The 14194-nt window shown below is 40.9% G+C and overlaps 1 protein-coding gene across 2 annotated transcripts in view; it reads right to left on the reverse strand.

Moving 5' to 3' along the window:
* LOC109933334 (metastasis-associated protein MTA1-like) overlaps positions 1–14194 on the reverse strand; it is a 98301-nt gene that overhangs the window by 68225 nt on the left and 15882 nt on the right. For both annotated transcript variants that reach the window (XM_020532315.2, XM_048618287.1), the window contains exon 2: positions 6849–6916. In XM_020532315.2, the coding sequence (XP_020387904.1) occupies positions 6849–6916 (68 nt within the window). The remainder of the gene's footprint in view (positions 1–6848; positions 6917–14194) is intronic.

Consider the following 14194-nt stretch of genomic DNA (forward strand, 5'->3'; position numbering starts at 1 on the left):
GATTATACATTGGGAATATTAGGGCATGGCCAAACCAAAAACAAAATCAGAGCTTGGGAATTAAATGTGTTATGCCCTGCAATATTTAAACAATACAGGGAAAAAAAAGAACGGGGAGGTCAAGTAATTCAGGATAACTCCATGACAGTGAAGAAATCTGAATAGAGTTGAAAGATCAATCATTCGAATACGTGTGATACAAAGAACACCTAACAGTGGAAGAGTATGGAAGAGTATAGAAGTTGAAAAATGCAGGTATAAAACATTGCGGGAAATTGCAACTACACAAGTATGATAAAACAAGATTAATAGACTGGGGAACAGCAGATTTTGATGAGGTGAAATTAGAATTTGGGAAAATACAATAGGTGATTGGCAAACAGTGATGTAGAACAGTAATACAAACACTTAAAACAGTGTTTAACAGAGTGCAGGAAAAACATATTCCATGAAATGGAAAGGACAACTAAACGTGAGGGAGACTTCATGGATGAATAAAGACACAAGGAAGCAACTGAGGGTTAGGAAAGAGTCAAACATGAAATTAAAACAGCAACAGCAGAGGACCACACATTGAAAGGGAATATGGAGAAAGCAAGAGAGCAGTATTTTTAGTTAAGTTAGGAAGGCAGAGAGAAACTACGAAATTGAACCAACAAGGAGCAGAAAAAAAAATGGCAGAGTATCTTCGAGGTACCATTAATAGGAATAAGGTAGCCAGTGGTGGGAGTAAGACCATTAAGAAATAGAAAGACAAGTTCACAAGTAACATTACACAGATAGCTGATATATTAATTATTTGACTTCAGTATTTACCAGGGAGACAGACATGATATGAAATGATGAGATGAGTGTGATTTTAGTATTAAATGAGAGGGATGTAATGAATAAACTAAAAGGATAAAGGCCCTGATCCAGAAGAATTGCATCCACGTATTTTAACTAATAGAAAACAGTGGCATTACAACTTATTTACGATCCAACAGAAAAATGTAATGCCAGAGGACTGGTGGTTAGCTAATGCAACTCCTATGCTTAAAGGAGGGAGACAGAACATGCCCAGGAAATTGCAGTCAGCTTAACAGTGGTAGGAAGATAATGGAATCCTTTCTAAAAAAAGGACAGAACATTCAAAAAATGAAAAACAATTACAATTAGTAAGCATGAAATTCAAAAAATAAGATCTGGTTTGGCTATCAGAGATAGTAGGAACTGCAGATGCTGGAGAATCTGAGACAACAAGGTGCAGAGCTGGATGAACACAGCAGGCCAAGCAGCATCATAGGAGCAGGAAAGCTGACGTTTCAGGCCTAGACCCTTCATCAGAAAAGGGCATCCTTAGAAGAGGCTTCGCAGTGGGGTTAAAATTGAATCAGAGATAGTAGGAATTGCAGATGCTGGAGAATCCGAGACAACAAGGTGCAGAGCTGGATGAACACAGCAGGCCAAGCAGCATCATAGGAGCAGGAAAGGAAAGAACCATTAGCTAATGGTAATGCTGCAGTTGGAATTTATCAGCGTTTTCTAAAGGACTTTGATAAGATGACCCACAGCAGACAAATGAACAAGGTCAGGGATTGTGAAGTCAGGTGACTAGTGGCAGAACGGTTTGCTTCAAGACAGAAAGCAGAAAGTGGGCATAAAGGCCAGTTATTAAGAGAGGCAAAAAGGTGGAAAGTGGTGTTCCACAAGGATCATTGTTGGCACCTCTGCTGTTCATAACTTACACTGATGATTTAGACTCGAGTCAAAAAGAACAACTACATTTGTAGATACCACCAAATTAGGGGTGGGATGATTCGAGAATACTCAGGAAAACTGCAACAAATTACAGAAGGAGAAAACTTGCAGAATAGGTAAATAATTGGCAAATACAATTTCAGCACAGATAATTGTGAGGAAGTATCCTTTAGCAAGAATAAGGAGGTTACTCATGACTTGGAATGTGCAGGTTTAGGGGGAGGTAAAGGAACAAAACAGATCTTAAAGTATAAATTTATCAGTCAAAGTTCTATCACAGGACATCAAAGCCATAAAGAACACAAACCAACCATTAAGCTTTATTTATTGAGACAGAATTGAACAGTGGGTAAACAGTGGCTAAACCTGTATGGAGCCTTTCTGAAGAAGGGTCTAGGCCCGAAATGTCAGCCTTCCTGCTCCTCTGATGCTGCTTGGCCTAATGTGTTCATCCAGCTCTACACCTTGTTATTTCAGATTCTCCAGCATCTGCAGTTCCTACTATCTCTGGAGCCTTCTTTAGATCACATTTTTTGTTTTATTCGTTCAAGGGACATGGATGTCCCTGGCCAGGCCAGAATTTACTCATCCCTAATTCACCAGAGGACAATAGGAGTCAATCACACTGCTGTGGGTCAGGGGCGATATGTAGGTCAGACGAAGAAAAGGCAAGCAATGTCCTTCCCTAAAGGACAGTGAACCAGTGGCTTCGTGGTCAGCATAAGGCTAGCCTTTTATTCTAGACCTTGACTGAATTCAAATTTCACTATCTGCCATGATGGAATTCCATCAATCTAGGTTTCTGGATTGCTAGTCCATTGACATTATCACTACCCCACCTCTTTATCCCTGCTGTGTGCCGTTCTTGTCACCATAACATGATGAGAAACTGGAGAAGGTGCAAAGAAGATTTACAAGATTTCAAAGATGTGAGAATATGTAGCTGGAAAGAATTGACAGGGCTTATGTTTTTCTTTTTGGTGGGGAAAAAAAAAAGGTGGCCAAGGAGTCACCTCATAGATGTCTTCAAAAGTGAAAGATTTTCTTAGAGTGAATAGAGACAACGTTTCCACTTTGAGCAGTAGAGGTTAACTTGAGGCTGTCAATATAAGACAACAAGCATGAGATCCAATGAGAAGTTCAGAAAGAACCTTTTCATCCAAACAGTGGCGAGAACGTCAAACTTACCAAAATATAGGAATGACTGAAATGAATAGCACTGAATGCAATTCAGAGATGCTAGGCAAGAATATGAAGGAAAAAGGAACAGATGGTTCTCGAACTTGGCGAGCCACTAGTCTAAAACCAGTTCTCTTGCTGGTTTAGCTGACTGTATCACTTCTCTGCTCTCATTGCACCACCAACCCCACCATCCCTCAACTGATAGCCTTGCTAAGGTGTCTCATCCTCATCTCACCACTTAAGCCAACAACAGCTGATGCTGACATCTTTTCTTCTTTCAAAGGCCTGATTCTGTTAATTTCTTCAATCATACCCCATTCTAGTGTCTCATTAAATAACTACTAACCATGTCCTGTTATGGTTTCATACCACCGTACTTCCTCTCTTATGCGATGAGTACTTTTTACAACATAGGAAGGTGAAAATTTCTATTGAAATGAATAAAGACTAAATTCATTCTTGTCTACCTTCCAGTATCCTGGTAGTCACGTTACAAAGATAATGATGTTGTTATCACGGTAATCAACTCCAGCAATTAAAATCGACAACAAATTGAGATATGCCACAAGGAGAGCCAGGGTGGTAGTGTGCTCTGGGAACTATAAATGCAAAGCCATCTTTTTCCCCCAAATACACCCCAAAAGGTTACTTTCTGAAAGTAATTGATTGCAGCTGAATAAACAAACATTAACCTTTTTCACCACCCTCTCAAAGAAGCTGGTTCCATGGATTGACCAGTCTCAGTATTAGTTAACCAGTACTGGTCCACCAAACTACTGTTTCTGCACACTGGTAGAGCATTTTCCCACCAAGTGAAGGTCGGGTACTCAGGGACCACTATCCTGGACAAGGCAAATCAGCTTGTCATAGTCCACATTTTCCAGCCCCTTTAGAATTCTAAAAACAAACTGCATCAGCTGTCAACCTTCTCCCTTTTGGGGAGAGGATGTTCAGTTAACCCACACTGCACAGGTCAAACGGATTCTTTCAGTGCCGCAAGTTGCAATGGCTCTGACAAGATTACTGAGTGACTTAGTAGTCAAGCTCTCAGAGATGGCTACCTTTGAAGATGTAATATCAAAAGTACATCTTCCAAACCAGAGGGTAAGATGTCTGTCTACAGGATGTCATATTAACTAGGAAGAATCGACCGTTATACAAAAGCCACAGAGAGCCAATAATATGCAAGGCCCATTCATTTAATTGTTTGATGTAAAGGTACAATGCCAGCTCCCTGACAGTGATTTTTGAGATGGGCCTGTTGCTAAATCAGACATTAACCAGAGATCGCTGTCAGAACAATGACTAGTTACATAAGAATAATGGAAATGTTCCCAACTTTGAAAAAAACTGGCGGCCACCATCACGATTAATGTCAAATTCAACAGTTACTCAAGGGAATGCTGCAACACACTGCTGGGGTCTGGGTCTGCAATTCTCCACAACGAACTCCTGATTTCAATCTTGCCACTATGGATAGTTGCCAACTGGAGGCCAGGCACTTCCTTCAATTTTCAGGCTAACTCGTTTTTAGCATTTTAACTGAATACACATGCAAATACTGCAAGGAACCCTAAAAGAAGGTTTGATACAGACAGTAGCATTGAGGCAGAGGTGTAACTCAAGAAAACAGCTTTTCATCCAAATCTACATAAACACCAGCCACAGAAAAGGCCACATTATGCACTGCCTTCTGCGTAAGACCCACAAAGTCATATCCCGGATGCCACTGCAACCCAGTTCAGCTCCTTCATACAGACATTATAAATAATTGGCAATGCAGCCAGTATAACAAGCCCATTTATACAGCAACTGATGTATCCAAACAATGAAACAGCTATAAATGCAAATGAAGCACAAACACCAAAGGGTGAATTATGTATTACACAGAATGAGCCTTATAGAAGCAGCTATTTGAACTTACTTCCCCCGCGAAAAACAATCCTTCCAAGAACAGGATGTCTTTTTTGGTGGCTGTGGTGGCTGTGGTGGTGGTGGTGGGGGTGGTAGGGTGAATAATGTATACTCTTTCAACATCCTTCTAAACAATCCATGCAATCCATCTTTCTGAAGCAGCAACAACACCTTTGAAAGACAAAGGGGTCATTCGGTGACAACGCAGGTTGTTGCTCAACAATGTGCCATGTGTGGTAGAGACACACAGTTCCTTAGCCAGCAGCAGAGAATTCCATCTGCTGCAGCCATTAACCAGGGGATTACAATGCACTTCAAACAGCTCTGAAAATCTACCATGAAAATTTAGAGTATTTTAACACAGGAGGGAAAATCCCAAAAGCAAAAGCAAAATGGTATAACCAATAAAGGCTGTTGTGGGGTCCCAATTGCAATGTGAAGACAGGGCATAGGAGCAGCAGTAGGCTATTCAGACCTTTGAGTTTCTTGCACTGTTTAATAAGATCAGGTTGATCTGATTGTGGTTACAACTGTTTTGCTGCAGCACTATGCTCCCACACCCCCGCTCCCCACAACGGTCGATTCCCTTGTCTAACAAAAATCCATCAGCCTTGAATAAATTCAATGACCAGCCTCCAATTCTGCTGGTGGAGAAAATTCCACAGCCTTATGACCCTCAAAGATGAAAAAAATTCTCATATCCATCTGATAATAAATACCTCTTATTCTTAAACTATGTTTAAGTCTCCTCCACATTCCCTGGTGTGCACTGTATTAAGACCCTGCAGGATTTCACATTTTAATAAGATTACCTCTCAGTCTTCTAAACTCCAATGGGTATAGGCCCAAACTATCTACCCTCTTTTCATAAGACCAGATCTTTGTACTGGGCGAATTGCAAGAAATTTCTCTGAACTACTTCTAACACAGTAATTGTTTTTTTTTTTAAAATAAGAATGCAAAACCTGCATAAGTTAATTTAGTATCTGGTCTCCCTAAAATACTGCACAGCTGTAGAATTGCTACAGGCACCAGTCAGGCTCACCATAAGTGACCAAGAAATAGAAACAATAATAAACAGGGATATAGTACAAGGGGTGCCATTTCCACAGAAAAATTCTAAAAGAATTCAAAGTCCTGAATCCTATATATGAAAGTCAGACTAAATCTAACTTAAAATGTTGATAGCCCTAGCAATTGGTTTGGAGTTAGAATCTCATCAGCTGCCTCCTGAGGATGCCAACTCCTGCTAGGATTCTGGCCATGGACACTGTGATACCTCATCCAAACAGTCATGCTTGACAAATGACTCTGCATAGTCAGAACACACAGGACAGGACACGAAAGACAAACTGAAACTCTACTAGTTCATGCACATGCAAGCTAGGTAGGAACCACCAGGTACCAATCAGGAACAAGTACAGGAGGCCCGGCAGGAGACAAATACCCAACCATTGCCTGTACACAGTTCAGTTAACTGGGAATCAAAACCCATCACATTCTGCTGACAGTTTGTGACTCAGTGTTAAGGTCACCCAATGGTGAAGGCACTCTCGAAGCAGCAAAAGTCACACAATCAGTTCTCGTCAACATCCAAGTAATATACATTCCACCACCACAGCACCTGCTGAAACACTACGCTCACTCCACACAGTAGTTTAAGAGTTATCATAACTGCACTGAAATGTTCATCATACTTTCTCAGGCTAATAGAAGGTTCTATCTGGGAAAAGACAATGGATTGGCGATTGGAAAAGCAAAGTTTAAGAAGAGCAACTGAAACCAGTTCAGCAGGGTAGAAGCGTGAAGTGCTCCCCACTTCCTGAATGACTCACCGCAAGCACAATCATTGGTTGCTCAAGTATTAGGTACCCTTCCGTTTAGTCAGAAGTCACATGACACCAGATTATAGTCCAACAGATTTATTTGAAATCACAAGCAATCAAAGCGCTGCTCCTTCGCCGGGTGAAGTGTCCATTCCATTTAAATGTTGGATTTGTATATTTGCATACCTTATTTAGTTCCTCAATTCTTCGAATTAGGAAAGGGTTGCTTGATGAATTCTCAAAGTAGACATAATCTGGAATCAAAACAATAAAATTTTATTACCAACAGTGCACAAACTCATATCTCCTCTTAATGGACTGTTACAAGAATCACCCAAAAGTGAGCTAGTGTCATCACTCAATTTGTGATGAGCTCATCACAACTCCGAACAAATACTATTACTTGCATCAGATTGCAAGATGCTTTAGGAAGGACAGCAATTAAACCAAAGTGTGACAGTTACACATATTGTAGAGTGGGCTGAGAAGATCATTGTTGCAGACTGCTCTCACCATCACCACCAGGCTGGTAGCCAGAAGTATTTTATCCTAATATGAGAGACCTCAAAATACTCTTTTCAGATTGATCATCCAATAAGGATAAAATCTATAAATATAGCAAGTGATTTTTGCAGCTCATGTGGATACAGATATTACACAGCCATGATTATATCACTCAGCCCACAATTATTTCATTCAAAGCATGACCAGCTGAATACACAGAAATCTTTTGTATTCAATCATGGGAGGTGGATGCAACTGGCTGGGCCAGCATTTATTGCCCATCCCTAGCTGCCCTTTATATGATGGTTCTGAGCTGCTGATGCTTTCATGCACCAGGGACTGAACTATTTGGGACAATTATTGAAGAGTAGTGACAGAATACAAGATGGAATTTAGTAGATATATGGAGCAAAAAGGCATTATCTGCCAGGACTGAGATCAGGAAAATGTCCTTCATAGCGTGAGCAAGTAGAGATGCAAAGGTATAAAATTCAAAATCAACTTAATGATACATGTGGAATGTGCCCAAGACGGACGACAGAGGACAGACTGACTCTTTTCCTCCATTTTGATTTCTTGGTGAATACTTGGCTTTTCTGAACTTAATCACACGCTAAAAAGTTAACGCCACGAGCAAACCAAGAAGCATTTGGCCCTACGCACTGACTCCACTGCTGTGGACACAACCCAGCACCATACGTTGGTTGTATTCATATTGCAGTTGTTTCAAGTGAGATGACAGCACCTTCTATCATCTAGAAGAACAAAGCCAGCAGATATGTGGAGACATAACCATCTAAAGACCCCCCCCCCAGAGCCACACACCATCCTGAACATATCATCATTCTTACATTGTTACAGGGTCAAAAGCCTGGAATTCTCTTCCTAACAACACTGTCGGCATTCAGACACCGTGTGGATTGCAGCTGTTAAAGACAGCAGCTCACCACTACTTTCTCCAGGGCAATTCAGGATGGACAATAAGTGCTGACCTCTGTAACAACAACTAAAAGAAAATGGAATACAGCAAATCTTCATTATGCATGCGGGATGGGGGAAACAGACGTCCCGCAGATACTACTCTTTTATGTGCCGCAACAGACCACGTGATCAGACCAGACGAGTCGAGTAGAAAATAAAAAAGAATGGGGTCTGGAGCCAGCCTTGTGAATTCGTAGATGCATGGCTGGTATATCCAAGGCCAGAAAAAAAAAGAGAGGACTTAGAACTGATCATTTTAACCATTACATATGCTCAGACTAAACACTTTAGCAGTGTGGGAGGTGGTGGTGTTAAAGGAGGGATGGTGCAGAAATTTGCAATGCGCATCATTACGTATCAATTCCGTTCTGGATGCCATTCATCAGTCTCAAAACTTCCAAACTTGCATCATTTCCAATTTTGTAATGCAGTGGTTACATTATTCAACAAGCCTGGAAACCATGAATTCATAACTCAGTTCCCTACGCTCCCTTCCAACACCCATTCCAAGGTAGCTTGCAAATTTGAAATTAAGTTTTAGTTGAAAATCCAAAAAGTTCATTGTCAGCTAAAGTGACTATAAAGCTGTTAGACTCTCATCAAAACCAAATTAGCGAAGAAAACTTGCGTTCCTTACCTTGTATGCAACTTCAGTCCCACATTAACAATTGATTTCTAAATGTCTTGTCCAGTGGCCTTATGAACCGGTCAGATGGTTAGGGATAGGTTACACATACCAAACTAGTGGCTTCACAGCACCAGGGCGAATTGGGGGTGTGGGTGCACGCGGGGTGAAGTAAGGGGGTGGAAGAAGAGATCCTACCCTGCCAAGGTAGTTCTACTTCCACTAAAAATAGTTCATGAACAAGTCACAATGTCAAATACATTGTTCAATATTGATGCAAACCAAGTCACAGAATACTCTTAATGCTTATTCTGTGAAGGGTTGCACAGTGATCCCAAGGACTATCGAGGCAGGTGCCTTGATGGAGTGCGTTTCCCTTTATTGTCAAGGGCACTGCACGTCTAGTGCCTCACAACAACTTATGCCACCAAGATAATACTTCATCAGCCCATTTTAACAGGTAGTAGGTTTTAAGCATGACTGGGGTTTGGAGAGGTTCAGACGAGAAATTCTAGAAATGAGGGCACAGGCAGCACAAGACATACATGCCAATGGTGGTATAATTAAAATTCTGGCTTCTTGAGAATCTCCAATAAGGGAAATTTGTCGAGTTCAAAGGCTGCCAAGTTGCATGTGCACTGACAAGAGGTGCATTGACACAGAAGATTTTAGCCCTGTTCAACATAGTGCCAATTTGTGAATTCCAGTTCCATATTAACTAGAAATGGTGATGTTTGATGGTCAACTAGATGTTCCCAGTATGTCTCACTTTTCAAAATTTTGATGTCGCTTTGCCCTTACGGCAAGGCCACTGATAAATCTTTCTGCTACAAACTGCATGTAGCATTTCCGTTTGCCAGATTTTGTAATAAATATACAACAATAAGGAGAGAGAATGCAAATTAATGTCAGTTCAGAAACAGCAACATTCCCATGGAAAACAGCATGGTACAGCGAATGAGGCAGAAACCTTTCAACCTAGAACCCAAGTCCAAACCTAGGAGTGACAAGATTAATTACCCCTGTCAGAGGTGCTTTCCTTTGGCCATTTGAGCAAGGCCACCTCTTCTGCTCCCTCAGATGGATGGGACCACTGGTAAAGAAATAGGACGTTCCTTCATGAAATAAGCCTTTTGTCCTAGGAACGAGTCCACCAGGAGGAAACCCATGCAGAGACAGCAAGAACTGCAGATGCTGGAATCAGCGTCAATACTGTGTGGAGCTGGAGGAACGCAGCAGTCAGGCAGCAGAGGAGCAGGAAAGTCGATCCGATGAAGGATGTAAACCCAAAAGGTCGACTTTCCTGCTCCTCAGATGCTGCCTGACCCGCTGTGTTCCTCAGCTCTGCACTGTATGGAAACATGCAGACACAGGGAAACGTGCAAACTCCAAAGACAGTCACCCAAGGGTGGAATTGAACCCGGTTCCTGGTGCTATGGTACTGTGGTACCTTCTGTTTTTAGCCCTGTATTACCTACTGTTCCATGTGCTGATTCCAATTTCTGGCATAAGATGCAATGGTCACTACCTCACCAATTGTCCAGAGAAGTAGTCTGCACTTTATCTCTGAGCAAAGATGTTTTGCATCACCTTTCTCCTTGGTGTCAGTGCCAACCACTGAGCCGCTATTGATAACATTATCACGAGGACATCATCTCCCCCTAACCTCTGGCCAACAGTTCAACCACAATTACCATCTGACAAAGGTAGTAACAAAATAAACAACAAACAACTGAAGGATATCCCATAGTGCATTAAGTACATTAAGTACATTTGAAGAGCTTTGACTTTTGTAATGTAGCAAATGCATTAAAGTTTAGACACAGCAACAAGACCAAACAACAATAATGCACAGGTAACCTATCGGAAGGGGTGAGGAACAGATAATGGCCAGGAGACTAGTAGAACTACCCTGTTCTTCTTTACAGTGCCACGGGCTCTTTTACGTTTACCAAATGTAACAGCCAAGGCGTTGACATAACGTCTCATCTGAAGGACAGCACACCTCAGTTCTGAAATTGATTCTTGTTTTTGTGTTCATTCTTTGCAGTGGGGCTCAAGGCTGACAACTAGTAATAATAACAAAGGGAGAATCCACCCTGTTCAGAAAACCCAGCTAAAGTGAGAGCAAAGAATTATCAACAGTTCTATTACACAAAACCATCTTAAATCTCAGCTGATTACAGCCTGCTCCCTCTTCACCTCTCTTCCAAGGCCTGTCATTGTGAAACCGCTGCACAAACAATCTCTTTTCAACATTCCCCAACTTGGCTTTAAAAACTAGGCAAAGGACAATGTTTCAGCCACCTTCCCCTCCCCAGCACTGAGATGAACTGAATTTTTTGCTTTTGAAAACAAGTTTTTAAAAAAAATCAAAGTCAGAAAGGCAGGTTCCCAAGTGTCTGTGGCAACACAGCTCTCAATTGAGATAAATAAGACCGCTGTAAATTGGCCTTAACTGGCACTGCATGAGAAAGGCCAGTAATTCTAACAGCAATATGTATGTCTGTGGCCCTAGCATGACTCTCAGCTGTTACTGCTGAATAAGCCATTTTTAAGTCATTGCACAGAAGGGCAAGATACCTAGGGAGCTGCTTATATCCAAGGGGCTGTACCCTAGCAAAAGTCATTGCTTACAAGGATTGTATATAGTGGTGTTAAGGCAACATCAAGTGCAGTGGAACATATATGAGGGAGAGTATTTTGTGCGTGTAGGCACGCAGACAATATGGGCCATGAGGATTGGTCTTGTATTGCCCTTCAGTACGATGAGCCAAATGCCCTACCTTTGTACCAAATGGTTCCACAGTACAACTCCAATACCTCAGCAACTTGAAGATTAGCTAAGTCAATTGAAGGCGAGATCAATCCCAAGACCAGTGGGGCTTAAAACAAAAGGCAACAAATCAGGCACAGCACAAGTGAAGAGACAAGTTCATGGTACAGACAGAAGTGCAAAGTATTACAGATTACAGAATAACAGAGAGAAACACAGCAACAGGAAGGGAGCAGTTGAGAACATATGATGGGCAGTACTGTTGGTGCACTATTTGTTAAGTGGCCTAAATTCTGGTGATGACATAGGAGACTTCCACCAGTCTCCTGGACCCTTTTTCATTTTGTCAGGCCTTTTTGCTTCCTATCTCAAAGTCAATGAAACTGCTTCTACTATTCACTTGTCTTGTTCATGGTTTCTTTATTAACTGATGCAATAGTTGAATGAGACAATCTCACGTTCTCCCCAAATCAGATCACTGCCCATTACCCATTCTTTCCCCATTTGCCTTGCGTATGTCTACCCCACATTTCTCCCCCACCACCATCCATTCCTCCTGCCTGCAATATCTTGCTGATCAAATAAAGAATTAGGTCTGGAAAGTTACCTTTTCTCCAGAAATCCTATGCACAACCTGTTCCGGATTTGCAGCTGCATATATCTTTTCAAAGTCAAACCTGGCTCTTTACTATGAGGCCCATTTCTCATCTTAAGTATATAAAATTGGGGGAATTACTTAAATATAGGAGGATTCTGTATGAGCAGAGGTCCCCAAAAAGATGTAATCGGACCTCCAATACCAGACAGACAGGTTCCAAAGCTCAGTGCATCTACACTGCCTGGGCAAAAATGAGGACCAATAGGTACAATCATCAGAAACAACTGTATTTTCATTTACAAAGAAACAGAGACTTGATACAAAAAGAAGTGCAATAAGATGATCTTGCACAAGGCAAAGGCTGTTAACATTCTGGCAGACAATGAGAGTTCTGCTGTGAAAAAAACGTAATGTTTTAATCATGCCATTAACATAAAGAAACACACACAAACAGATTTAAGTACTAAACAACTGGGTTGTGGTCTCTTAAAGGCATCAGAAACTTGAAATGCAAAGACTAAAATTAGGTGAAGAAAGACAAAGACTGAGCAGGGAAAAGCCGATTATCCAAGAGAGCTAGTTAGAAATCTAAAACAGATACTAAGAGTTTCTATAGATTCTCAAAAAAGTTAAAGTGAACGTTGATCCTACTGAAAGTGAATCTGTGGAATCAAGAGAGAATAGCTGGATGGCAGATGAATTGATCAAATATTTTACACTGGCTTTCTCAATACAGGACACAAGTTTCAGAAAAAAGGTCAGAAATAGAAGGAAGAGGGGAATTCAAGAAAATTACGACCATAAAGGTAAACGGTACTGAATAAATCATTACTGAGCTGTGGGCTGACGAGTCCTAGGTCCCGATGGACTTCATCCTCGAATTTTTAAAAAGTGCCTATCAAGATAATTTATATGGTGGCTTTAGTCTTCTAGAACTTCCCAGGTTTGGGGAAAGTCCTTTTAGATTGGAAATTAATGAATCTACTTTTCAAAAATGGAGACTGAAAACAAGAAACTACAGGCCCAACATCTGTCATAGTGAAGATGTAGAATTTGAAGCTATTATTAAAGATATAATGACACAGAGCTTAGAAAAGTTCAAGTTGATTAGGCAGTGACAACGTGGTTTTGTTAAAGGGAAATTTATGCCTCACTAGTTTATTGGAGTCCTTTGACGAGGTAACACTTGCTGTGGATAAAGAGGAACTGGTGGCTGTACTGTACTCAGATTTCCAGAAGACATTTGATTAGGTGCCACGTCCAAGGTCTGCAGAAAATTATGGTGGAGGAAGGAATATAGTGACATGTGTATAATATTGGCTAGCTAACAGGAAACAGAAAGCATAACGTGGTCATTTTCTATTAGCAAGATGTAACGAATGGTGTTCCGCTGCTAAGTACTAGGTCCTCAACATTTTACAATGTATATAAAATGACATGCATGAAGGGAGTGAGGTACGGTTGCTAAGTTGGCAGAAATCACAAAGATGGGCAGGAAAGTAAGCTATGAAGAGGACATAAGGTGGCTTTAAAGGCATATATTTAGGTTAAGAATAGGAGTAAAAATTTGGCAAAATGTGTACAATCTGGGAAAATGTAAAAAATCCATTATAGCAAAGCAGTATGGCATGAGACGAGAGAGCTTGGAGGAGATGCAGAGGGATCTGGGTGGCCATGAGTAATTACAAAAGAAAATATATTATTGCTTAAATTGAATATTGGCTCAGAAGCACTGATGATTTAGTGGTAGAGGATGAAAGTAACACAAATGATTTGGTATTGGGCGAAAAATGTTCAGTGGAGTACAACAGCATCTTAAAATATAAAAGATTATTATTGCTTATTGTGAGGGGAACCAAACAAAATCTTCTGAGGGTCGTAATCATTTGGAATTTTTCATCAAAAGGCAGAAGCAGCGTACTTGAACATTTTTAAGGTAAAGGTAAATTAACTCTTGATGAGGAAGGGGGTGAAAGGTTACAGTGTAATTGGTGGGAATATGGAGTTATCAGCTCAGCCATTAATTTACTGAATGACATAGCAAGTTT

This window comes from Rhincodon typus, chromosome 39, assembly GCF_021869965.1.
Source record: "Rhincodon typus isolate 14 chromosome 39, sRhiTyp1.1, whole genome shotgun sequence".
Lineage (NCBI taxonomy): Eukaryota > Metazoa > Chordata > Chondrichthyes > Orectolobiformes > Rhincodontidae > Rhincodon > Rhincodon typus.